The following is a 24,869-nucleotide window of genomic DNA, read 5'->3' as shown; positions in this document are numbered from 1 at the left end:
GAGTGCTTACATCTGAAGACGTCTTCTTATTTGTTATCGTTGCTTTTTTTTTTTTTTTTCACTTTCCTGTTTGTTCACAAAACTATCTCGGCCTCCCGGCTTCCGCTGGTGCTCGATATCTCGAGAATGCGGGTTAAGTTAGCTTGCTGAATGGCAGACTTGCCAGTCCTCTTCGTCGACTATGTTGTGAGCTCTGTGTTATTTAGGTAGTTCTTGGTCACAAACTTGAGATCTAACTTTGCATTTGGTGGCTTTTGGCTTATGACCGTTTCCATGGAAACGGAAATCCCGATCAAGAAAGAACCAATTAGAACCCTTGGATTTTCCTCAAGATTACCTTGCATTATAATAATCACGAATGATTACAAGTAACAGTGTTAACTTGAAGATCATTCTCTCCTTTGAAATTTCTACGCTGCTACAGAGAGAACTAGTGAAAACTGCACAAAGCACCCGAAAAATAGACAACGCATCTACAAAGACAGTGTCCTTGTTTTTGTTTTTAAATTTCGGGGAGCCGCCTTTTGAATAATTTTGACGCATTACGTTGCCTTCTTGTTACAAGCAAACGTTTTTTGTATCAAAACAATTGGGAAAATGTGACATGTTACAGTTATCCAAAATGGTGATGCTCTGGAATATGAATGTAAAAATAAGGGATACTAAAATTTATTTTTTCGATATAAACAGCTTTTATTGCGAACGGTTGCTCTTTCAGGTTGTCCATGGCTTTGACTCAATTGGCCGTATTTATGCTAGAGGACGTCTAAGATCAGACGTCTAGACGCATTAAACGTCTGGCCGTAAGTGCGACTAATATAAATAGGGACGCACTTGACTTCGACGGCTAGAAATCAAATTCATCATTTTTTTTTCAAGAAGAGAATGGGATTTAATCACGAAAGAGACTGTGGGCCTTTCATTGCTAAGTGCGTCCCAGTTTAGTGCGTCTCGTCTTTATGCTAGACGACTTAGACGTCTGATACGACTAAGTCGTCTGTTAAGTGCGTTGTTTAGAGCGCTTAACTTGAGACGTTTAATTCGTCTGACGTTAATCCGTATACCTTATTTCCCGTATTTATACTAGTCGTTTAAGGTCAAACAAACTTGTTGTTCCTAATGTAAACACAACATCTCATGGATTACATTCCTTTAGATAAGTTTCAGCGGAAGACTTGAGATCCGTGCCAACATGTAAATAGTAGCCATGTATTGTGTTGTAGTAGATATTATTTTGCTTTACTTTATTTCTTGAAGATTTTAGTGTTAATATCTACTCTCTAAAATTAATCCGAGGTTGAAATAAAGGTGATGTATGAGCATGTATGTATGCATACAGACCTCAACAAAACGTTATGATACAACTACGTGGTTCAAAGAAAAAGGCGCACATGAATTCGCAAATACATCTTATCACATTTGGATTGTACATTTCATTTCTTATTGGGGCACTTATTTGACCGATCCTTTTTTTATGGCCTTCCTCGGAGGTCCTTTTGTTCCTCCATTCCACGCAAAAAAATTGCTTGTATTATTACCACTGTTCTTAAAATAAATGCTAAACTATTCGCCGCTCTTGAGCCCTAAATTTCTGAACTGATTTATGGTCTCTTTGGTCTAGCAGGGTTGACCGTTTTCCGTAAATACCTCAACAGCCCTCCCGTTTCTTTCAATTCCCATTGAGTTAGTAATTTTTCAGATTTTCTTAAGTCACTTATACCATTTTTTTGTTTACCCACTATTGAATATTCTCTCGACTATTAATTTGAACTAGTATAATTCGTGGTCAACAGGTCTTAGGGCAAGTATAGTATATTAATTTTGAAGTGATTAATTTGATCTTGAGTCAGGATTACGATTTTCATAAGCCATGAAGCTCCACAATTTTCCAGTGATGTATGTTAAAATAAAAGTGAAAAATATAAATGATTTTTTATATACAATTACAATAAATAATTATTAATTACTATCTCTCCACTTTTCCAAAGCGATAATTATGGTGCTGTTGAATTATAATAGTTGGTTTTTTTCGTCCGCCTTGTTCAGTCGGTTTTTTTTATTCCGAATAACAGAACATAGCACCTCACCTTCCGCGATGTAGTTGTCTAAACCCTGCCTTTCATAAAAACCGTCAAAAACAAAAAGGATGGAAATACTCCACCTGAAAAAAATTCATACAAAGTGGGCGGCAACGTGATTCGATCGAGAAGCATTAACTACAAACGTTTAAAGATACATTTTGCCTCATTAATAGGTAATTTCTTTCGAAATCGAAATTAATGGACATTGCGGAGTCATTGGTCCACTGAATAGCTCTTTTGGCCATGTGATGAGGACCTCCTGGATGTAATGTGTACCGTTTATATATTGCAGAAGAGCTTGCAGTAAACTTTCCGTCCCGCTTTGTATGATACACAAAAAGGGTAATGGAATTAGTATCATTGACTTAGAATGACCAAGTGTCCAAGTTTGTTTGTCCACCACTGGAATCAGTGTTTACAGAGCGTTCAACATTCAGCAAAATTTGATTTCCAGAAGCCCCTCCATCTGGTTCTCACGATCATGTCGAAGTGTATCTCATTTGCATTTGAAACGTGTCTTTCAGTGATGTTCTCGTAAAACAGCCAGGGAGATCAAAATACAACTGTCGTCGAAAAATGGACATCCTTGATTTAACCATTACTTTCTTTTACACATGGTCCAAAGGTATCATTCAGTATTTGAGGTCATTTGGCACGTTAAAAGTTTTCATCCCAGCCTGACAGGTCATCCGGAGGCACATCCATGTCTTTTGCATAACTGTCAAAGTTATTGTAGTCCGTGGAGCTTTTAACCTAAAGCCATCGAGAATCCAAGAAATAAGATAGAGGTAGAGTATCATAACCTTATCAACCTTATTTGATGAACAGCCGTGCTGCAGAAGTGGACTGACCTAGACTTCAATGTGTATGAATATCGCTTAGATTACAACGAGTTCCGGCTTCCTAATGAAGACTATGCCTTCCTATATCATCATCTAGCTACTCTAAAAAAGAGATAAAATCAACTCTCGTTATAACGGACACCCTCGGAACCACGATTTGGTGTCCGTAATAGCGAGAGTCCGTAATAGTGGCGTGCGTGAAATTTTTTATTTTAAACCATATTTACAGAAGGGGGTCACAGGTGTGTTCATTTTCATTAACTCCAGTACTTTTTCAGACCCGATCGCACGCAAGAGCGTCAGAACTTTATTTACAAACAGAAGAACTTAACAGAACAGCAGTTACGTACCCTTTGTGTACAGTACTAAGTACGTAAAAAACAGTCATCGTATGTTGCAGCAATGTCCATCATCGTTTTGGTTTCCTACTGTACTGAAGTATAGTAACCTACATTTCTAAAAAAAATTATTTTCAAGGAAAAGCCTGAACATCAGCTAGTGATTGCATCAGCTATCAAATTGCCTTGAAATATCGTTCCAATCGGCTCTGTGTACTTCTCCTTTGAATTGCAACTTCCCTCACTTTGTCGCCAAGAAGACTAAATTCATTAGCAACTTAAACTCCCCTCTATGAATAAAAAAAGCACAAAAAATAGACATGATATGTGTGCAAATTTTCCAATTCAGATGCTGCTCGGTGTCCGCTGTAACGAGAGAGAAAACAATAAAATTGTAACGTTGGGACCGAATAAAGTGTCCGTAAGTCCGTAATAGCGGGAGTTTATTTCAGTCAAACGTCTGTAACTTTCGCCGGGGATTTAGCTGCTGTCCGTAATAGCGGGGTGTCCGTAATAGCGAGGTGTCCGCAAGGCGGGAGTTGACTGCAGTCGGGAAAACGAAAACAACTGCGTGTGAAAAGCGAGTGGGAGCTTGCACAAGCAGTTGCTTTCGTTTTCCCGACTATCTGGGAGCCTGGAACAGGCTAAAAATGAGAAAAATTCTTTGGACAATGATCGACTTCTTTCATCTGGGAAAGATTGCTTGGATGATATGAATAGGTCATGTTAATTTACAGAGAAATCATCTAGGAGAGCGAACATGATTGCTGTACACTTATCCATACAGGGAGTAACTGATCACGGGAAAAAAATACTGTGCCACGTCAACAAGCAAGTCTTACTACATACCTTCGGTTTTATTGGTGCTTCAAGTGTTCCTTCCAAAAGTCCTTGCCAGTGAAAACCATGGAACCACCTTCAAAAGAGAAATATTTACTAGTAGTAATCAAGAATTAGTGAGGTGCGTTCCATTCCTAGTTTTGTCATCGACGCGCCATTTGATTTGGGGAGATTGACCGTTTCGTACCCTTTTCGAGTATTTGTTCATTAACTTTGAAGGTATCACAATAAAAAGTACTTTAAACGTTATCTCGTTGTCAATTATTTTATTAAAAACAATTATGGAATGCATGTGTTATAATGCAATGTTAGTTTTGTGGGATATCAGTAGCCTTTCTTGCTGAAGAAAGAAACTTCGTGTATGGCACGGGGTATTGCCGGACGGTCACCCATCCAGGTATTAACCCCGTCCAGCAGGACATAACTTCCCTTGGACAAGCCGTAACAATATCACATGAGATCGAGGTTATTCTGTGCATCCGAAGGGTGAAATCGTGTAGCATCACGATCGATACCCGAGGGTCTGACACGATTAGAATGCATTAGAAGGCAATAACCTGACAGAAATTGTCAAGACAGTTAGAAAATTGAACCATAAAGGGAGTATGACTGGCCGAAGAAAAAGGAATATAGTGAAACTTGACTGTATGAAGAGAAATTGAACGATCCCTAGTGAAAGCCGTGCATGTAGGCGTCTTGAAAAATATCTTAGTGAAGACGAAACCTTCATGAAAAATCTTTAAGTGTTCTTTTTGGCAAAAAACTCTTACCTTTTAAAATACTTAATGACCTTTGAACATTCGCAAAGAACCTGGCAAGAACGCCGGTTGGGGATGGAGAAGGTCTTGGAGACCTGGACGGATAAAAGCTCGGAGGAACGTGCTTTATTCCCTGGAATTGAATGGCATATTAGGTCTGAATGGAAAAAGAGGGGCCAGGATGGGAATGAGTGGAGTGTTTCTGCGGGACCAGTGAGTGGAATTGGGACGATGTGACGTGCCTTTTAGAACAAAAAATGGACGTACATGGGATTTTACACCACCTCTTCCAATTCCCTAACAGGAAATTAAATTGCCTAATTACATTTCACCAGTAGAAATTTGGCAAAACCTTACTTGTGTCTTTTCACATCGGCGAGGCCGTCCTTTTGGTATCCGAGTCTGTTCGTGGGGTTTTCTTTGCAAAGTCGTCTAATGAGGTTTTGCGGATTGCGGCCGATCTTTTTGGGAAACACAATCACATCCATTCCTCGAAGAATGATATTGTAAGTCTTCATTGGATCAGAGGCATAAAATGGCGGACTATGGAAAGGATAACGACAAAAGTTATTCTAAAACTTACAAACTTGGAGCATTAATTTTTGTATCCTTTTTTTATAAACGCCGCTCCAAAGGCGCCAAAAAAACGTTTGACGTTAAGATCCAGAAATTGACTTTGAGAGAGGGTTATCAGGCTCTGCATTAAGCGAAAATAAGATGATGTGCGTTTCGCTATAAATGGAAAAATGAAAACTCAAAGGTTGCCCACAACATGTTTTATACCAACCTTCCAGTAAGAAGCTCAAAAATGAGGATTCCCAAAGACCAGCAGTCGGCAGAAAGGTCATGACCCTGGCAATCAAATGTCCATTGACAAGTCGCTAAGCAAACAAGTGATAAGCTAATAGTCGTTCTTTGACATGAGTCGATTTATTATCTGATCAAAGAAATTATTATTATTGTTGTTGTTGTTATTATTATTATTATAATTATCATTATCATTTTGTTTTTCATTACGCAGTGAATTTCTCTCGCCATAATTAACTTTCCTAGTTTTTTTCTTCCTCTTTTCTTTTGTCTTTTTTCTTTCTCCCTCACTTCCAATCAGACAACGGTGCTTTTTTTTATTCTCGTTTGATTTAAACTATCCTCCTTCTCTGTAATATCAATTATTGTTCAATCTTTTCTCTACACCGTCTTTATTTTTTCGGCGTTCATTATTATCGTCTAACATTTTATGGCTACAGTTTTATGCCCACATCTTTCCGTGTCTTGTTGTTGGTGTTTTTCCGTGTGCCTCAATTCCCTTCACTACCAATGCAATCTATATGGAGAGTCAGGGTTTTCCGTTCGGTCTCGTGTCATTGTCCTTCTGATCCCAGTTGTTGAAAAGGTGGATAACGCTATCCATTGGATAGCGCAATTGGTTTCGCTATTACTTATCCACTGGATAGTGATTTATCCGGCGAATAGCGATATCCATCGTTTGAAAAACTGGGACCAGAATTCAAGCTTCACCTTGTTAAGAATAATTTCCGGAGCAACGTATTCTGGTGTTCCACAAAACGTCCATGTCTTTCGTCCGAATCCGATTCTTTTGGCGAAACCAAAGTCCACCTAAAAAGTCCAATGTGTAGTAATGATCACCAAGTTTAGATCGCTGTCAGAAAACCATACTCAGTAAAGCTGAGCTTGGACAAAACGAAGACGAAGGAGAAAACAAATTAACTAACAACACCTTAGTAACAATTTCTTACCAATTTAGCATATCCATCTTTGTCTAAAAGCAAGTTTTCTGGCTGTAAACATGAAAATTGCTGGATATTAAATAGGAAAACTGGACGTAGAGAGTAAGACGGAAAATTAAAGTTTTGACAAACGGTTGTTGGGAATGATCGGAGCCCGAGTCGTGTCATAATTTTGTAGGAAATTGGTAAAGTACGCCTAAGATCGTTTGGGTGAATATCGTCGACACGCAGGCTTTTGTTGGTGACATAGATTGGCTTTCGTTTTATGAGACTGATGCCGGGAAATGGTCAGCCTTTCCAAAGGACTGTGTCTAAAAGTTTGCTTAATATTTTTCGAAAGCAGCCTCACTCAGTACTGAAATCATCAAAGGGTAGTCCTTATCGCGGATGTGATGCAAGATCGGGTCGCTGCCCCTGGCAATAATGAATGAGGCTTCAGCTTAACTGAAATAATAATTATAAATTACTGGCAATAGGAAATAAAGTGGGAAGAGAGAGCATCCCCCATATATGCTCTTTTCCATAGGTAATATGCCTCAAGTTATTTTTAGATCGACTCCCACGCCGTATAACCGCTGTATAGATCCCAAGGGGATTATGCAACAGCCAATCATTTGGTGGGAATGTGTTTCGCGTGGATAGCCCACGCTCACAGACCTTTGCGAAATGAGGCGAACCAAAATGGCCGAAGATACAAAAAGCAAAATTGCTGTTCGTTTTGTCAACGAAAACGACTACAAGAAGATTTCGACTGGAACTCTGTTGTCAAAACAAAAATTGAAACAGAATCGCTCTTATATACTAGCTTGTTTCACAGCAATGTTCGAAAGTTGATTCCAGTGAAAACGAAAGTTGTAGCGAAGAAGGAGAAATCAGTGTTAGCAAAGAAGAGGAAATACAAACGGAAAGCGAGCTAGTGATTGCTAGCGAAACACCAGCGGAAAGATCCTGCTCCGATGATACTTCAGCAGATTGGAGAGGAAGAAGATGAGGAAATCGGACAGTTCAGGAAAACAAAAGCCCGCGAGATCGAACTCGTCCACCGGTGCAAAACCAAAGAGGAAGGCACAAAAGAAATCTATTTGGCTGACAAACAGAAGAAAGTCTTTCAGAGAAAGAGATGGAGGACTAATGTGGAGAGTTGGAAGAAAGGAGAAGAGATTTCGACGTGGAAATAAGGGAGACGATAGAATCTTCCGACAATCTCGAATTCTAAACGTCCCGAGCAGGGTTAAAAAAGCATTGCTGTGAGATACAACAGCACTTTCCGAGTTAACTAGAGAATTTCTTATAAGTAGTTTTTTTGACACACATTTCAGAATAAAAACTAGCGAAGAAATAGAAAAAGCAAATGAAATATAAAGTACAAATTAGGGCGTGGGAATGTCCAACGATAAAATATATGAATACAAGCGCTGAAATGTAAAGTGTGTCTCGAAAACGAAGACCGTATCCTAAGATCCTAAGACCATAAAACCCCGAAAACTCAAAGGCTTCGAAACAAATAAAGTACCCCAAAACCTTCAATTTGGCTAACCCTAGGCCTAACTAGGCCTAAAGTTGGTTTTTAGGCCTAGGGTTGGCCCAATTGAGGGTTTTGGGGTACTTTATTCGTTTTCGAGTTTTCGGGGTCTTAGGGTCTTCGTTTTCGAGACACCCGAAATGTAAGTGTTAAGGACGGTGCCTACTATTGTTATTGCGCATACGTTCTACGCATCTCGAGATATTCGGATTTCCTATGGGTGATGCTTATAAATACAGGGATATTTTTGCGCAGTTCAAAACTATGCAGAGAAAGCAGAACTTAGCAAGTGCTCTTGGTGCCCAAAAAGAAAATCTGGGGGTAACCATAATTTTTTAGAGATAATTAAGGTTCAATTTGGAAAAGAACGCCATACATTGCTTTGTGTTTCAAAGCTTTTTACAAATATTGTTGATTAATTTTCTTCGAAAAATGCATGCAAATCCAGTTTTCTTTTTGAATTTCAGTAACACTTGTTAAGATCTGCTTTTCCCGCATATTCAGTAAACCGCGCGAACATACCAGTCCTTTGACTTAGTAGGCACCGTCCTTAAAAATAATGATAAAATACTATAGAAAGCTATATAAGTAACTTTGCATGGATTGAATCTGACTGTTTGTTGAAGGTTGGCTAAGCGCCTTTATAAAGAGCATTTCGTGGATCAGGCAGTCGAATTTACTTTGGCACTTTCTCAAGATCTTAAAATCACGATATATGTCACTTGGGACTGTTCCATGTTGCGCATTGAAGTAATTCGCAAAATATTTTCTACCAGGATAGCACCAAGAGACAAAAAGGTTACTCTGGCCTATGAGTGGTCGAAGAAACTTAGCGAATTCCGATTCAGGTCGTAAAATTCTCAGTGATTCAACCTCAAATTCATTTCGCATTTATCGCGACGGCGACGGTCTTGAAGCACGCAACCGTTGACAATATTCCTGTCGGTGTACGTTGGATCAGTGGCTTTATCTGATCGGCGTAATTACAAGTTGAGAAACTAAATATTTTGAGCAAGAGCTGATACAACGTAGATTTGAGTTTGAACATCGGCTCTTGCTCAGAACATCTATTAGGGAGCTTAAGCAAAATAATAACAATAATAATAATAATAATAATAATAATAATAAGCAACGACAACGGCGACGGCAACGAAAACGGCATCTCAAAATATAAATTCGCGTTATTTTAATCGCTTCGTGACTATTTCAACTTTTTTAATATGACAAGGGTGTGGTAGCTCCTCAAAAATGACACTCGTCGGAACGGAACTTAATTCTAGGGGAGAAAATGAACATTTACCCTCAAGTGCTGACGTTCTTCATAAAACCTCAAATTTGACTATTTCACGTTGTTGTTTTGCTGACGACGGCAAAGAAATGGACAAAAGTGAAAAACGCACATGCAGGAAGTGCAAAGCTATTGTTTTTTCCCACTAAATTTGCAAATTTGTGACGTTCTTGTTGCCGTCGCCGTTGTCGTTGCTTAAGCTCCCTATTATCGCGACGGCGTGTGCCATGATTTGAATATCGTTCAGTCATATCATGCGAAGCCTCCACGAAATATCCACGCAACGCGCGAGGTAACTTTATCTGTGAGGAATGAATCTTGCTAAAATAACTTGAGACATATTATCTATGGAAAAGGGCATGTATCGGGGATGCCGTCTCTTCCCACTTTTTTTCTCTTGTTACTGATCAACCTCTGACCAGATAAAAAACCTGACCTGTTATGAAAAGCTACAAATTTAAGTTTTTCATTTACTCCACCTTCAAGTCACGATAAACAATTCCTCTTGAATGAAGATACTCCAAGGCTTCCACAACACAAGCCACGAAAAATCTAGCGGTGGAATCATCAAAACTTCCTCTGTAAATTAAAAATAGTGACATGGGTCAAGGACATTCTTGCATGGACAGAAAAAAGACGCGTTCTGTGATTTTAAGTCTTCAAAAACAAAGCATTATAAATTGCATGTGTTTGTATGCATATTTTTTCCCTCACCTGTCTCTTAAAATGGTCCAAAGTTCTCCACCCAGGCATACCTCTAGGAGCATATAAACGTACTTACGATCTTTAAAAGTCCGGTACAATCTATAAAACATCAATAGAATGGAAAGCCCGATTGCCTGATTGCTGAGAAATAAGTGGATTGATCGATTGACTGATTTAGTACTGGATGGTTGATTGATTGACAGACAGACAGGCTGACGAACTAAATAATTGATTGTTTTTGTTGGTTTGTTAGTTTTTTCATGACAGTATCTTACGCACGTTCGCAATAAATCTTACTTGCAAATGAAGGCAGAGTTTGCTTTAGCCATGATTTTTTTCTCAGAGTGGATATGTTCTTGTTGCCGCGTGTCGACAATGTGTTTCTTCTTTAAGCACTTCAAGGCATACGTTCTTTTGTCCTTTGCATTTTGGACCTGGATAAGAATGGGATGACATCACATTCTAAACTAAAAGGCAAAGACTGCATGAGATTCGCACTTTAAGCTAGTAGTACAACTCGATAGCGCAACCCAGACTCTTGCAAGTTGCAGGAGCCAGTGAATTTTTCCTGGGTGTTAAAAGATTGTAGAGTAAGGAAGCATAAAAATTGAAATGATGCCCGTTTGCTCATAGGTGAATGCATCTAACCAGACACAGTGAGCTTGACCTGTATTGTTACCCGTGACAAATGAATATGCTTTAAAGACAACTGCCTTTACTGGATTGTAATTATAAGTGAAGGCTTCTATAGGGATTTGAGTGCAATGAACGTCGAAGCTGGGAATGTAAATGAGCCATGCACACATGATATGCAAACCGATAGGGTCGGGTGGTTGAGCTTCACATCTATCGTTGTCGTCGTTTCAAACCTCGGCCGAACCAACACTCAAGGTTTTCAAATAAATAAGAAGAAAGTGTTGCCTTTGTAATGACATCTGAAAATGGCTACACTTTCAAGTAGTCTCAAATATGGACGATAAACCTTAAAGGGGCTAGGTCACACAATTTTAGGCAATTTGAGCACTGATCGAATAGTCATAGAATTAACTAAAATATCAAAATAACTGTTCAAAACTATAGAAGAGCTCTAACAAAACACAGGGAAGCCAAGAAGGGCCATGGATGGACAAAACTGGAGAGGATTGAAAAGGATTGAATTTGAGTAAATTTGAAAAACGTCAGTCCACCTTTTTTCAAATTTATATCAGTCTATATCAAAATGTCATTTACACAGCTGGAAAATCATTCTCAGTGGTTATGTGGCCGTGATTTTGCAAATGAAAGACTCATGCTCTGCCAATTTGCATGACGTTTAGAGCTCATAATTAACAAAATTAAACAAAATTACCTAAAATAGCGTGACGTAGCCCCTTTAAGCCCTCTCTCACGACCCTCAGTGTTCACGAAACTTCGGGGCGTTAACGAAATTAAACTGACATACTATTCACAACGGTATGCCGGAAGTCTCAGGTGTTATGATCTGTTCTCTACGGTATACAGTGGTTGCTTAGTTTAACAATGTAATCTGAGGATAAATAAAGATGTGGCAAAAAAATTCGCACCAATTCGACGCGCCCAAATCCTCCCATTCCTAGGGTGGCAATAACCTCCAAGTCATCCAGTGTCAGATCTTCAAACTGCTTGGACACTTTCGTTTCATTGTTGCGGCTACCATCCAGCTTGGTCGATGAGAGATAACTGTCAAAGAAATCAGAAGGACGTCTTTGTATCATGCACATGGATTTTATTAGTTACATAGGTTACGTTTTAAAATGTGTAAGCAGTGGGATAGTTTTTCCGTAGACTATCCACCACAAAAAGGGAAGGAGAGAGGAAGAGGGCCAGGTGAATGAGGACCGGAATGGGACATTCATGGTCACCATCTAATGAGCAAAGATTCCGTGAGAATTAATCTTCAAATTTACTTATCTCAAAGCATTCAGTTCTGTTACCTCGTTGCTCCTCTTTCTAAATCCCCATAGTCTTTTTTCGTTAGCTCATCCAAGTTCCCAATAAGAGCCTTGAACGCACTGAAAAAGGTGACAGCAGTGAACAGATGAGCAATATAGTTATAAACCATTACTTTTGCAGAGTCGCTTACGAAAAAGGACTTTGGCTATATGCCAAATTTCGAGGCATCCTTTGTGATGTAGCTGAGGGACAGCATTTCTGCAGCTTTCAATGTGTAGGTTTAAACAACAAATGAATAAAGGGGGTAGTTTCTAAAGAAAGTGTGGTGCTGCGTCAGTGAGAAAGTAGTACACAAAAATTTGGTTTCCTCAACGAAATTGATAATGTAAATTTACTCCCCTACAGGGATTCTAAAAGCTGACGTTTCGAGCATTAGCCCTCGAAGGGCTAACGCTAGAAACGTCAGCTTTTAGAATCCCTGTACGGTGGTCAATTTACATTATCAACTCCGTTAATAAAACCAGATTTTTAGTTTTAAACAACCACTGTTCAAATCCACGTGATTAACCCTTTCCCGCTCAAGATTGACACTTGTAAGTTTTGTCTAACGCCAGATGATTTACTCGTCAAAGGGGGCCTCCTCGGGTGGGAAAGGATTACGCAAAGACATTTATTAAAGAAGCCAACAACAGTGAAAAGTACGATCGTCCGGGTGAGTGTAGTCATCTTCACTTGACTGTGAAGATGACTTCCGCTCAGGTTATAGAAACGTCAGTCAATGTCATTTCAAACAGTCCTTCTCAGGACTACACTCACCCGGACGATCATAGTTTACTCAATTATGATATGACTCCTGGGTTGAACCCATTTACGATCAGTGAAAACAATTGCCGGAAAAACCTACGTCCTCTCGACCACGAGACATTCCACGCCGGGTGGCTCAGCGATTACGTTGGCCGTTCTGCGATCTTCACTGGAAAAAAAACAAACAAACAAAGAAAATTAAGACAAGCGGATGGACTTTGGAACAGTTTGCAGGCTGTCCTTTATTCCTCGTAGCGTAAACTGTTAAGGCCAAAGTCAGTTTGTGAAACTTTGACCGTTGGTGCAGGTTTAATTAACAAGGGACAATTTGTAACAGTGCTGATGACCATCACTAGTCTGAGACTCTCAGCTGTTGTTAATTGCAGAAGGCTTGACCCTTAACAGGTTAAAAGATCTTTCTGTGTGCACATGAATGTCTCGTTTAACTACACTTACTTTACATAGAATAACGAGCCATCTCGTTCTTTGGATCAATACGAAAATGATCGAAATTTCTATCTTCGTACATGCTCTTCGAGCAAAAAAAGGATAATCGCTTCCCTCACAACAAGGGAGTATGTCACCTGACCAAATTGTCCAACTCGACTCTACTCGAAACTTCAGCAGACCTGATTTACTTCCAGGATGAGAAACGTTCAACGTATATATTTATTAGAGTTACGCCATTCTAAGTTACATGCTGCTGAAGTTATCAAAAAGAGTACAGAATTATGAATCAGGGTACAGCCAACTTATCCATCAAATTTTGAAACTGCGCAACTCAAAGGGACTTTACCACACTTGGGCTTTACACGTTGTCAGCAATGAACAAGCGAATAAGCAATGTACCTTAAGAGCGCTTTCTCGCCAAAATAATCTCCTCGTTGAAGTCTCCGGATTTCTTGCGGTTCATCGTATCCGGCAACTTTTTGAGTAACGATCACCTGATGCAAAGCACAATCCAAAGTTACCTTGGATTAAGTTAATTTCTAGCAATTCAAAAGTGGCAAGAACAAGACTAGTATCTCTGTTTTCGCAATGAGCGAGGGAAACGCCTTAGCGCAACCGTACAAGGGTTGGTCGTTTTTGCATATAAGACGGACGGTTATCTATTGTCTGCGATGAACTTGGACGAGGAATTCGTCGCGCGTCTCTTTATGCGTCTTTTTACACGAGTCCTTGTGGCATGAGGTCGACAACAAGACTAATTTTGCAGACTATTATCTTGTAAAGTGTTTTGACGCGGACGAGTCACATTAACACTTGAAGCAATCGACGCTACAGAGATCATCACAGTAGTGAAGTGAGATACTTGTGCAGTTGCGAAAGAAGTCTGACAAAATCCAAACTAGTACGGGATTTGACCGTTCGATAGTGCTTTGGACTGCTCTACCAAGTAAGCTATCAATCAACTGGGAGTTGAACTTACACGTAACCAACTTACAAATATATTAACAGCTTTACATTAAAGTAGAGTGCAGCGGAATCGCATAGTCGTATGTTCATATTCCCGTTCAAGCCTTGCTACCTCATAAGTTACCGTCTTGTTTCACTTCGATTATCTCTCTAGCATGTGATTCAATCATCTCAACTCCACAGATGAAATTTCATATATTCCCTTTATCACCAAGCACCCGTTGATGTGCTCTAAAGGCGCTTTAGTTCCGCCTATAATTCGCGCTGTAAATGTCGCGGTCGTCTGTTGTACGAATGAGGAGACGAAGAAACAGGTGTACACAATGCACGGCTTTCTAAAGTTTGCGTTACACAGATCATATCTCTCTTGTACAAATAAGGAGCATTACCTTATTCCGCAAGGTCGAAAGGGATACACTTGCTTTTTTTTTTAGTTATGCTACAGACGCGAACTGTTCGTGAAGAGTATTGAAGATTCTTTATCCCAGTGAGACATGTTCAATGTTTTTGCCCAAGAACGGGATAAAACTGAAGCGATGCCTTCATGGGGTTATTAATTAAGGAAGCTCTTGCTTTACAAACTGGACGCACTAAAATTCGTTGAAATAACTGTACTCCCCGAACAGATCTGTTTGATTTAGATACGTATGTTACAACCCAGCCGGATGTTTTATAGAGTACCTCGTTCTCAAAACGCCAGCGCCCGGGAAATTTAAAGGCCCACCTTTGACCGACAGGCTTTTCGACCGGAAATTCGCATTGCTTATGGTAGCGATCTGATTGGATGAATTTCAGCTTTGACGGGATTTTCATACATGAATTTGTTCCACGGCACGCATTGACTGTCGGTTGAAGGTGGGCCTTTACAAGCCAAAACAAGCATCCTTGAAATTTGCCTATTTCGGATACAGACGCTTCGATCAGAAAAAGTTCGAACAATTTTTATGGTAAGTATTATGTTGAGTATTTTAAAAGTATATTCTTGTTTCAGTGGAGGTTCCCTTTGAGAGAATTTCCTAACGTTGGATATTTTTATTAACTCAGCAAGTCTAGGAAAAAGCTCCTCAGTCATTCTACTTAACTGCGTTTCCAAGGTTTTCTCTCTCGCTCTCTAGGGTAAGTTGGAACGTAACTCTGTGTTATTTGGATGTCGGTCACGGGTTAGTTGCAAAGACTGAGAAACATACCGATCCTTTATTGATAATGTAAAAGGTGTCTCCTCTCTCACCTTCGCGGATTACAAAGTCATCGCCGTGATAATATTCCTGAAAATTAAAAGGAAAAAGAAACTCAAACTGATGCATTATTCCTGTTATGGTTCTAGTAGCTTCAAGGGAATATGTGTGACCTGGAACCCTGCATTAGTGATGGAACTATGAACAGACAACTCCTATGGACAACTACTCTATCGATAAACTCGGAGTGCTTTCTTTCCAGCCCCATTACTCCACATTTCCTCTTTCGCGCTTCTTTTTCTCATTGACTGGGAAAATCAACGATGTCCCTGTCAACTATGCTATCGTCAGTCTCCTTACTAGCGCGGTTTTGTGCCCCACTGGAAGTGAAGATTCCGATTTTTTTAAAAAAGGAAAAGGACACGAAAGGGAAATCGGTATGGAATTTTTCTAATTATTCTTAACTCCAAAAGACATGATGTTTCGATTGAGTAAATAAGGAAAAATCTGTAATTCACACTTTAAACTCCCTAAGATTCTTTGAATATACAACCAGTGCCAGAAATGCTATAATTAAATTATCAGTTCTGGGTTTTTTATCAGTTTTTGTTTTCAAGGAGTAAAATGATTGGCTACGCCCTCGTTTATCCCAGAAGAGCCACCGAATACAAACATTAGACGTCCTCACTTTATGTGCGTACATGTATCTGTACGAAAACTAAATTTTAACACTTTTCAATGAAGTTTTAAAATATCCTCATTCTGCCTACTATAAATAAAACATACATTTGAAGCAGTAAAAAAAAACCGGTTTTTGCACCAGTGAAATACGTAGTTTAGTATCACCTCTTCTAGCACATCTCCAAGTTTGGAAAATTCTTGGTCAGACAAGTTCTTCAAAAGTGGAACACTATAAGAAAAGATCATGAAAATGAGTGGAGAAAGAAGCGTCATCTTGAATGCAAATGTTTTCTCCCAACGTGACCAAATGCAAGCCTTAAGATCTTTTAGCAAACTGTCTTTGAAAAATTCCAGGCTCGGTAAGCCCTAATTCCCAGCATTTCCGTATCTTCCTGGTTGTCGCAGACATCTAGGCAACCGGTTGCCAAATACCATACAACCGAAAGTGACAAGTGTGACCTTCCCGCCTTGATACCTTTTTAGAAATGTGACATGAGCAGAATGTCTCATCATTCCAGTTCGCATCATGATCATCTGAAAAACACTCCGATCTATGATCCATAGTCTTGCATTATCCATTGCTAGATAAGAAATGAAATGATAGAGCATTTCCGTTAATAGGGACCAAAGCACTCGTTCTTAATGTAGTAATAGCCGCTCTTCGTCGCTCTGCGTCACCTGGATGTGACGAAGAGGGAATAAGGACTACTGTAATCTCGGACGCAGATTTCCCACGGTCATGACTGAGTGAGATCTGGGTACGAGATTAGGACTACTTTTTTCGCAGTCCACATTGTTCCTAATGACATAATTATCGACCAAGGAATTATTTGTTCAAGTGCGAGACATTCCCTCCACTTTACTTTAATTGGTTTTACTTTTTTTAAAGTTAAAGTTTCTATAAAGCAACTTGAATAACGTATCGAAAATCATTTTAAGCCAATGGAAGTTAGCGCTACCCTTTGAGAAATACATGCAGTTTGTGTTAAGTTATCCTTTATCGTGACTCAAGTATTTTTTCTCTCTATCATGCAATAGTCGGGCGACGGAGCATGTCATTTTATCATCGTTGCCCCTCTAGAAACGCACTGAGGAGAAGAGTAGCTGCAGGTGGACCGACAATTTTCTCAGGCTGCAAAGAACAAATTAAAATTGGTACGCATGCAGAAATAATGTGAAAAGTAACTATTATTTTTTACCATTGTTGGTAAGTCAGTGACGTAGTCAGTATGAAACAAACCGAGGCACTTGCCTCAGACATTTTTTCGTGAGTTTTTAAAAATAAAGTGTGATTGAAGTGTTGTCTTTAAAATGTTCTCATCATAAACACCTAAGATACCAACGAAGAGAATTTAACAATGGACATTGCTTCAGGGCTACGGCCCTGTAAGTTATTGCCACACTTGCCAAAGAAGAAAGTGCGTTAAAGGACGTTAGTAAAAGGTAAGGTAAAGTCTAATCTTGCACCCAGATCCCCCACGGTCATACGATAGGGAGATCTGGTAAAGTTCGATTTCGAGCATGCTCAGTGCCAGCGAGGCCCGAAATACGGGCTTTTCTATCACTGGGCATGTTCGCACTCTCTGTTGTGATTTTGGGTGATTTTGCGGAATAAACATGGATTTTGAGAGTATTCTTGAAGAGATTCTTTTGAATAGAGGACAAGGAAACCTTAAACTAACCCGAAACAGAAAGAAGGGCTACAGGCGATTGTTTTTGAACGGTCGAGATTGTTTAATTGTCGGAGCAACTGCAGAATCCCTGAAACGAGCGCTTAGGCTTAATCAATAAACAAGTGTTATTTTCTTCACACGATCTCGTGCAAAGTGTAGTTAGCCAAACCGTAAATTGAAAGCTAAAATGTTTAAGAGTGCTGAGACCTAATCACTGCAACGAGCGCTATTTTTTTGACACGATCTCGTGAAAAAATGTAGTTAATCTAACCGTAACATTCACAATTGATCACTACTTAATTCGCGAGTCACTCTTTAAGAAGGGGAAATACTGTTTTGAATAAATTACATACTTCAACTTGAAATTATTAGTTTCTGCGTACCTCGTAGAGTACGTGGGGCTTTCGTCGGTACCATTTACACAAACGTCGCAAATTTTAAAAATGATTTTTCCTCAACTGTAAAGCTTTTCCGGCGTCGGCAAAAAACAAAGCTTTCCTCCGCACAACTGGCATTTATTGAAAACAGCACATGAGCTTGCGAAAACCAAACCTTCACTAAGTGGCCCGCAAAATAAGCCAATTGGAGCGTAGATTGCTTTGCCGCAACCATTTTTTTAGTAGCCAATGAAAAATGGTGTACTGTCGAACTTTACCAGATCTCACATTTCCAGTGACAGAGTGAGATCTGGGTACGAGATTAGGTAAAGTCTGCATACGAGCCAAGTGGCCTATCAGGCCGGAGTTTATCCCGGTTTCCATGGCATGAAGCGACTAGGAGTATCTCTACTCCCCCCTGGATGGGATGCCAGTCCATCGCAGGGTTACCTCCAGCATTTCGGCGGTACTCATTTATACACCTGGGTGGAGAGAGGCACAGTGAGTAAAGTGTCTTGCCCAAGAACACAACACAATGTTCCCGGCCAGGACCCGAACCCGGACCATTCGCTCCGAAGTCGAGCACACTAACCATAAGGCCACCGCGCCTCCCAAAGGCCGTTAGTACCGGGATAATATTGCTTCACAACTGAAATAAAAATGCCGGCCAGTAGGCAAAGTGACGTACACTTTCTTATGTCGCACCTTTCACTGTTGCTGTCCGCTTACAGTTATACAGGATGGCTAGTTCACCAAACACAGTTCCTCCACTCATTTCGCCTAAGAATTCACCATCTTTAGTCACTTCGAGCCGACCCTCTAGAAGACCAAAAATAGAATCGATGTCATATTAAACTTGTTGACTCCGGATTAAATTAAAAATGGCCTCCTAGAATTTCTTAAACACTGAATGATGGCCACCAAAAATCCACTGGAGAGCTTTCCGCGTCTCTTCTTGCAGTTTCTTTGTCTCTGCTTATTAAAAGCCCTTTCTTCGAATACCATAGCCTCATTGCGCACTATCCCATAGCTCAAGTCTTTTCAAGGTCTTTTTGCACAACGATCGCATGAAAATCCGAGATTTACTTCATGACGAAAGTTTTCTCGCTTTCAGTCTCTGTTAAGGATCTCTTACAGTTTATCATAACTTATTAGAAATACCTGCAATAACATACAGTGCGTGGCCAATATCTCCTTCGTGGACGATGATATCAGACATAAAGTAGTTCTTGGGATACATGCAGTCAACAATCTCTCGGACTTGAGCAGAGTCCAAATTCTTCAGAAAATCGTTTTCGTTGATCGCGTCCTTTATGAGTTCTTTCGATCTGCGAATAGGAAATCACTAGGTTTTCAACAGAACTTTCGAAAACCACAATTGTCTTTCTTCATTTTGTGGTTTTTCATTTGCTTTTAACGTCATCACCATCATCATCACCATTATCATCATTATTGAATAACTTATTATTGTTATTATTATTATTATTGTTAGAGCGGTTTTCAATTGAGTGTCAAAAGTAATTAGATAATTACTTAGGTTTAGAGCGGTTTTCAATTGAGTGTCGAAAGTAATTATCTAATTACTTTGGTTTATGATTACTTCACTCAGTGATTGGTTCAAAGTTCTCGCGCCATTTTTTCAACCAATCAGAAGTGAAACCAAAACCAATCGTGGCTCACGCGTGCACATTTTCCCGCGCTTTGTGTCGGCTACGTGTAATTACTTCGAGTTTTGATTGGTTTGCCGGATTTTCTCAGTCCTTTTTGATTGGCCAAAGTAATTACTTTGGTTTTGGTTTTACGACACTCATTTGAAACTCGCTCTATGATTACTTCGCTAAGTGATTGGTTCAAAGTTCTCGCGCCACTTTTTCAACCAATCAGAATTGAAACCAAAACCAATCGTGGCTCGCGCGTGCACATTTTCTCGCGCTTTGTGTCGGTTACGTGCCATTACTTCGAGTTTTGATTGGTTCACTGGATTGTCTCCGTCCTTTTTGATTGGCCAAAGTAATTACTTTGGTTTTGGTTTTACGACACTCGATTGAAACTCGTTCTATTGTTGTTATTGTTATTATTATTATTATTATTATTATTATTATTATTATTATTATTATTATTATTATTATTATTATTATTATTATTATTATTATTATTATTATTACTATTATCAAAACTGACCAGAAGTCGAATAAGAAAGTCTCCGCAAAAATCGTGTGAAGTCTCTCAAGTCGCCGTATCCCAACTTTCTGGGCTAGTCGCTCTGGTCAAACAGGTTTAGGCAGCGCGCGCATCACATTTTTGACAAGGGGAAGGTCAAAATCGAGCCTTCAGTACTAAAATCAATATGGCGTCTAAACTGTTCCAAGCAACGGCTTACGCATACTCAATAGAGAATCTACACGATTTCATTCTCGTCGAGTTGAGAAAGGCTCTGCTGGCAGAGTGGGTAACAGATGTTACACCCACAAGTGGACGAGTTACTGTTCTCCCTGTGAGGGCTTTCGCGGTTATTATGGGTAGTAAGACACTAACCAGGTCTTCAAGCACTTTTTCGGTGTTATTCCCGGGCTTAGTGTTGCTGGACGACAGCTTATATTGAGCGGTTTCCTTGTTGGCAGCTTATCAGCAAATTTGTTGTTCGGTTAAACTGGAGAAAGGTTTTCTCAAAGAGCTAAGATCTCCGATAATTAGTAGTTTCTCAAAGAAATTTAGTTAATAAAAGAATTCTCGTTTAGTCAGTTGCAATTTCTGTAAAAAAAAAAGAAAGAACAAGAAAAAAATAGCATTCGTTTACCTTTCTCATTAACAATGAAATGTCCTTGAACGCACTAGTTTCTCGACGAAATTCAGAGGCTATCAGTTACGGCCGCTATAAGTCACCTTTTGTTTATTGGCAGCAGACAATAAAACAGGAAATTGGTGACATTATTGTCTTCCGTCAAGTGAATTTACAAAGGCAAAAATAGGTTTGTTGTCAATGATTAAAGTAATACTCCTGCGCCAGCATCCTTCTGTGTTCTTCAGTGACGGGTTGTATGCTGAGGGCCAGGGACAACAGCTCACAGTCTCAACCGCAGCAAGAGGGTCTTGTTTAAGCACGTTCTTATTTATTTTCACTTATTTTTTTCCTATTTTTTTCCCTCGAAAGGTTAAATCAAAATTTAAAATCTTGCATCAAGTGCATAGTTTGGTCACCAAGGTCGGCAATTAAAGAGATACCGCGGGTACAAGTACGTTTCACTCATCCAGTCGTTAATTAAAAGAAATACCGAGTGCTGAGAGAAACCACTTTGAAATAAAGGAGTTATTTTGGTCACAAAAGAAAGGATTCGTGATCGACTCTATTATTTTACAACGGCTACGATTAGTCAGGTTGAGAACAATGGAACAGCAATATTAATTGAGATATGACTGAAAATATCATGAATTTGACAAGGTTGTCCGACAGGCTTGGCGTTACGCTTCATATTCAGTTATTTTTCTGCCTTATAATTACCCTTGTTCAACGTTTTCTGTGAAAATTAAAAAAAAAAATGCTGCCTGAAGTAAAAACTACGTGAGGAGCAAATACCCAAACAAAATGAATTTCATGGGTGAATGGTTATTAAACTTCAGACTCGTGGACAACAAAGAAAACAAACACTAACCTAAAGTCTTTTGGATGGCGTTCCAGCTCTTTCTTCGATTCTTCTTGTGCTTTTGAGCTGCTTTCCCCACTTACGGCCATTCTTTTCTCCTTTCTGCTTGACAACATGTCTTTTGTAGCCAACTTTGAGTTGCTAACTGCCATTCCCCGATCTTCTTGAATCGTGGAAAGGATACTGCTTTTGTGAGCGGTTTGCTGAACGACACATTTCAACTCATGAATTTCTTTCCTTAGCTTTGCTAACTCCATATCTTTCTCATCAATAATCCGTTGCTTGTATTGTAACTCAGCATTTGTGTGCTGCAGGAAGTCGTCTTTTTCTCTAAGTTCGCGCCTGAGTTGATTACTTCCCCAGTTAGCAATAATTTGATGTGGTATTTTACCATTTGGCTCTTCGCTACCACGAGAACGGTTCAAACTCGAGGAACTCCCCATTTTTACTCAATCAATTTACCTCTTTCTTTAACCCACATACGATCCTCTCTCTTCATGGATAGGTACTCTTATCTCACTTTCCCAAGTCATTTTAGAGCCATCTCGCTGCTCTCTGAATTCCTTGCCTTTGTCATTCAAATAAGGAATTAGTTTAGTGACAGCGCTTGGCAGACGAGAGATCAATTTCAGCACTAAGTTAAGTGCCACTCAAAATAAATGCGGGCCACAGTTAACTGTAGTGGTTTGTAAATTTTTCACAAACAGTAACTTTAACATCCCAGCATTGTCTACATGTACTGAACAAACAAATTGTCCGATGCCCATCTTTAATATTCAGTGCCAAATCACTGATGATTAAAAAAGTTGGCCTATAACGATTTCAGTTTGACTTGCCCCAATGTCAACAGATGATATCACAAAAATGTTTGGACTATCCAGAAGACAATTAAGTGGCCCTAAAAAAGTATAGGTGAAGGAACCAGGCCCGTTCTGACCACTCGTGGAATTTGATCCTGGTAGTCCGTGGTTCAACTTTTCAGCTAGTTTGCTTCCTGTTCTGTTCGTTTCATTGGTTCCTAAAACCCCCCTGTAATGAGTTTGGTTTGGCTTGGTTTGCAATTATACTTAATAAAATGAAGATTTTATAATGCCCGTGTTTATTTTCGGGAACTCTCTACCAAATGACCACTACGGTTAATAAGTGTTATTATTATATGATTAGCTCCGTAAGCGGGCAAGATGAACCAAATCAGTCGCTGTGATTGGCTACGCGGGTGGGCAGTAAAGCTCCATCGTGCCGGCTCGGGATTTCTCACTTGATCCCGCAAGATCAAAGATCATTTATCTTGGTGTTTTATCCCATATAATAAATCCTTTATTGACCAAGCTTGTTGGGTTAAGATGGCTGGATATTGGCCAAGTTCTTTTTATGCGTGTCTATGGACCGAGACGAAGTCGAGGTCCATAAACACGCAAAAAAAGAACGAATAACCAATATATGAGCAAGATGGTACTGAACGCATGTTGCGTCGTTAGTGACGACCAGGCTTAGCAATTCCGAGTCTGCGAGGATGGTTGCTCGGTAAAGTTCCCACACTCAAAGATAGAAGTGTCTCACAATGACAGTTACAGCTTAAACAGAGATCAGAAAGGGAAACAAAACTGCCCAAAAGAGCACCGATATTGCACCCGTCCTCACAAACACGCATGCATGGTTGATTGACAAATAATCCGCGAGACCCAGAAATGTTTAATTTCCGGTTTATTCGCTACCGCATTCACAAGCAAATTCCATCTGGTTTTGAATTCTACGTAGCGTTTGATACGAACGGAATTCAGATACGAACCTAAAGGGCAGCGGAAGAGGCTTAAAAACGTCCTTAATTGCGAGAAATAGTTTTCAGTAATGTTCTCGTTAAAACAAGGTTGTGTGCACGAGTTCTGGCACCGTAAGAATTTCCCCAAAATGACATTCTACTCTGTAGTGTGTGGTGGAAGGAGATTCTATCAATAAGTTTTAAATCATTAATGTAATTCACGCTTATGGTCATTACAATGTTAAATAAATGGGCACTCGGCAAGGCTGGATGCTGCTTCGCCAAAAGCATTGTACAGATAGCCTTATTTTGCGCCAGAGGAAAGAGATTGCCGCGCTCGCAAGGAAAGTGTCAACACAAAGACGAACCTGAAATCGGCTTCCAGATGCCCCTTTCCAGAAAAAAGCTGAAGTCAATCCGTAGAGTGAAAGGGGAGAGAAACTTGCCTTGATTGTTCGCTCGGTCGGGTGTGCGACTGAAAGATAATACTGTTGTGACTCCAATCATTTCCGTTTCATGACTGCAATTGGTTTCACCTTTGTTGTCTCTCTAAAATTATCAATATATTGCCAGAGTTCTCCACTTTTCGTAGAACAGTAGCCTTGCTGAGGGTGACCATGAATTGATGTTTCACTCCTTTTCGTTCAAATAATTATTTCATCGTAGACTTCGCCTTTAATTTAAGTAAGTGCCACAACCACAGTCACCCCAAGCTCAGTGTGAGGGAATATAAAGATTTGTATGGGAAGACAAGACCTGAAACCCGAAAAGATAATTTTACGACAAAATTAAAAAAGCCTAAGGCCCGCATTTAAGACCATTTTGCATGTGCCGAATCTAATGCAAATGAGCGAAAATAATAGATTGTTTCATTTGCATTAGATTCAACATTTGTAAAATGCGACGTTTAGAACGGGCCTAACCTTATTGCAATTGTGGGTCGCTTCCTTCCTGTGAGGTTTTTTTTCCAGATTCGTCGCGAACTGAGCCACTGTCAGTTCCTCGGTTGTCAACCGTCGGTCATACTAATAAAATACAGAGGCTGAACGCAAGCGCCCCAAGCTCAGTGTGAGGGAAAGCCAACAAAAATATAAGAATTTGTATAGGGATCCCGATAAAAGACCTCAAAGATAATTTTACGGAAAAATTCTTAATTAAAAAGCCTAACTTTACTGCCATTGTGAGAGGCGCGGTGGCCTCATGGTTAGTGTGCTCGACTCCGGATTGAGTGGTCCGGGTTCGGGTCCTGGCCGGGGACATTGTGTTGTGTTCTTGGGTAAGACACTTTACTCTCACGGTGCCTCTCTCCA

At 39.8% G+C, this 24,869-nt stretch overlaps 1 protein-coding gene across 2 annotated transcripts; it reads right to left on the bottom strand.

The window, feature by feature from the left end:
- Positions 1 to 668: 668 nt before the first annotated feature.
- LOC138042998 (cGMP-dependent protein kinase 1-like) lies at positions 669 to 24,249 on the bottom strand. Of its 2 annotated transcripts, XM_068889103.1 has the most exons (20): positions 23,928 to 24,249; positions 21,810 to 22,368; positions 19,321 to 19,487; positions 18,865 to 18,978; positions 16,585 to 16,690; positions 16,275 to 16,338; positions 15,441 to 15,518; positions 13,687 to 13,781; positions 12,938 to 13,006; positions 12,075 to 12,152; positions 11,685 to 11,820; positions 10,420 to 10,556; positions 10,132 to 10,221; positions 9,897 to 9,996; positions 6,617 to 6,658; positions 6,378 to 6,476; positions 5,647 to 5,711; positions 5,217 to 5,402; positions 4,111 to 4,177; positions 669 to 2,834 (listed from the first exon to the last, which is right to left on the bottom strand). In XM_068889103.1, exons 2-20 carry the CDS (start codon positions 22,241 to 22,243, stop codon positions 2,739 to 2,741), a joined length of 2,223 nt encoding a protein of 740 aa, XP_068745204.1. In that variant the 5' UTR covers positions 22,244 to 22,368; positions 23,928 to 24,249; the 3' UTR covers positions 669 to 2,738. The 2 variants fall into 2 exon arrangements, with proteins under 2 accessions (XP_068745204.1, XP_068745205.1); XM_068889104.1 differs by lacking the exon at positions 6,617 to 6,658 and having other exon boundaries at positions 23,928 to 24,230.
- Positions 24,250 to 24,869: the final 620 nt, after the last annotated feature.

Source organism: Montipora capricornis, chromosome 3, assembly GCF_036669925.1.
Source record: "Montipora capricornis isolate CH-2021 chromosome 3, ASM3666992v2, whole genome shotgun sequence".
Classification (NCBI taxonomy): Eukaryota; Metazoa; Cnidaria; class Anthozoa; order Scleractinia; family Acroporidae; genus Montipora; species Montipora capricornis.
This window is presented reverse-complemented; position numbering and strand designations above follow the sequence as displayed.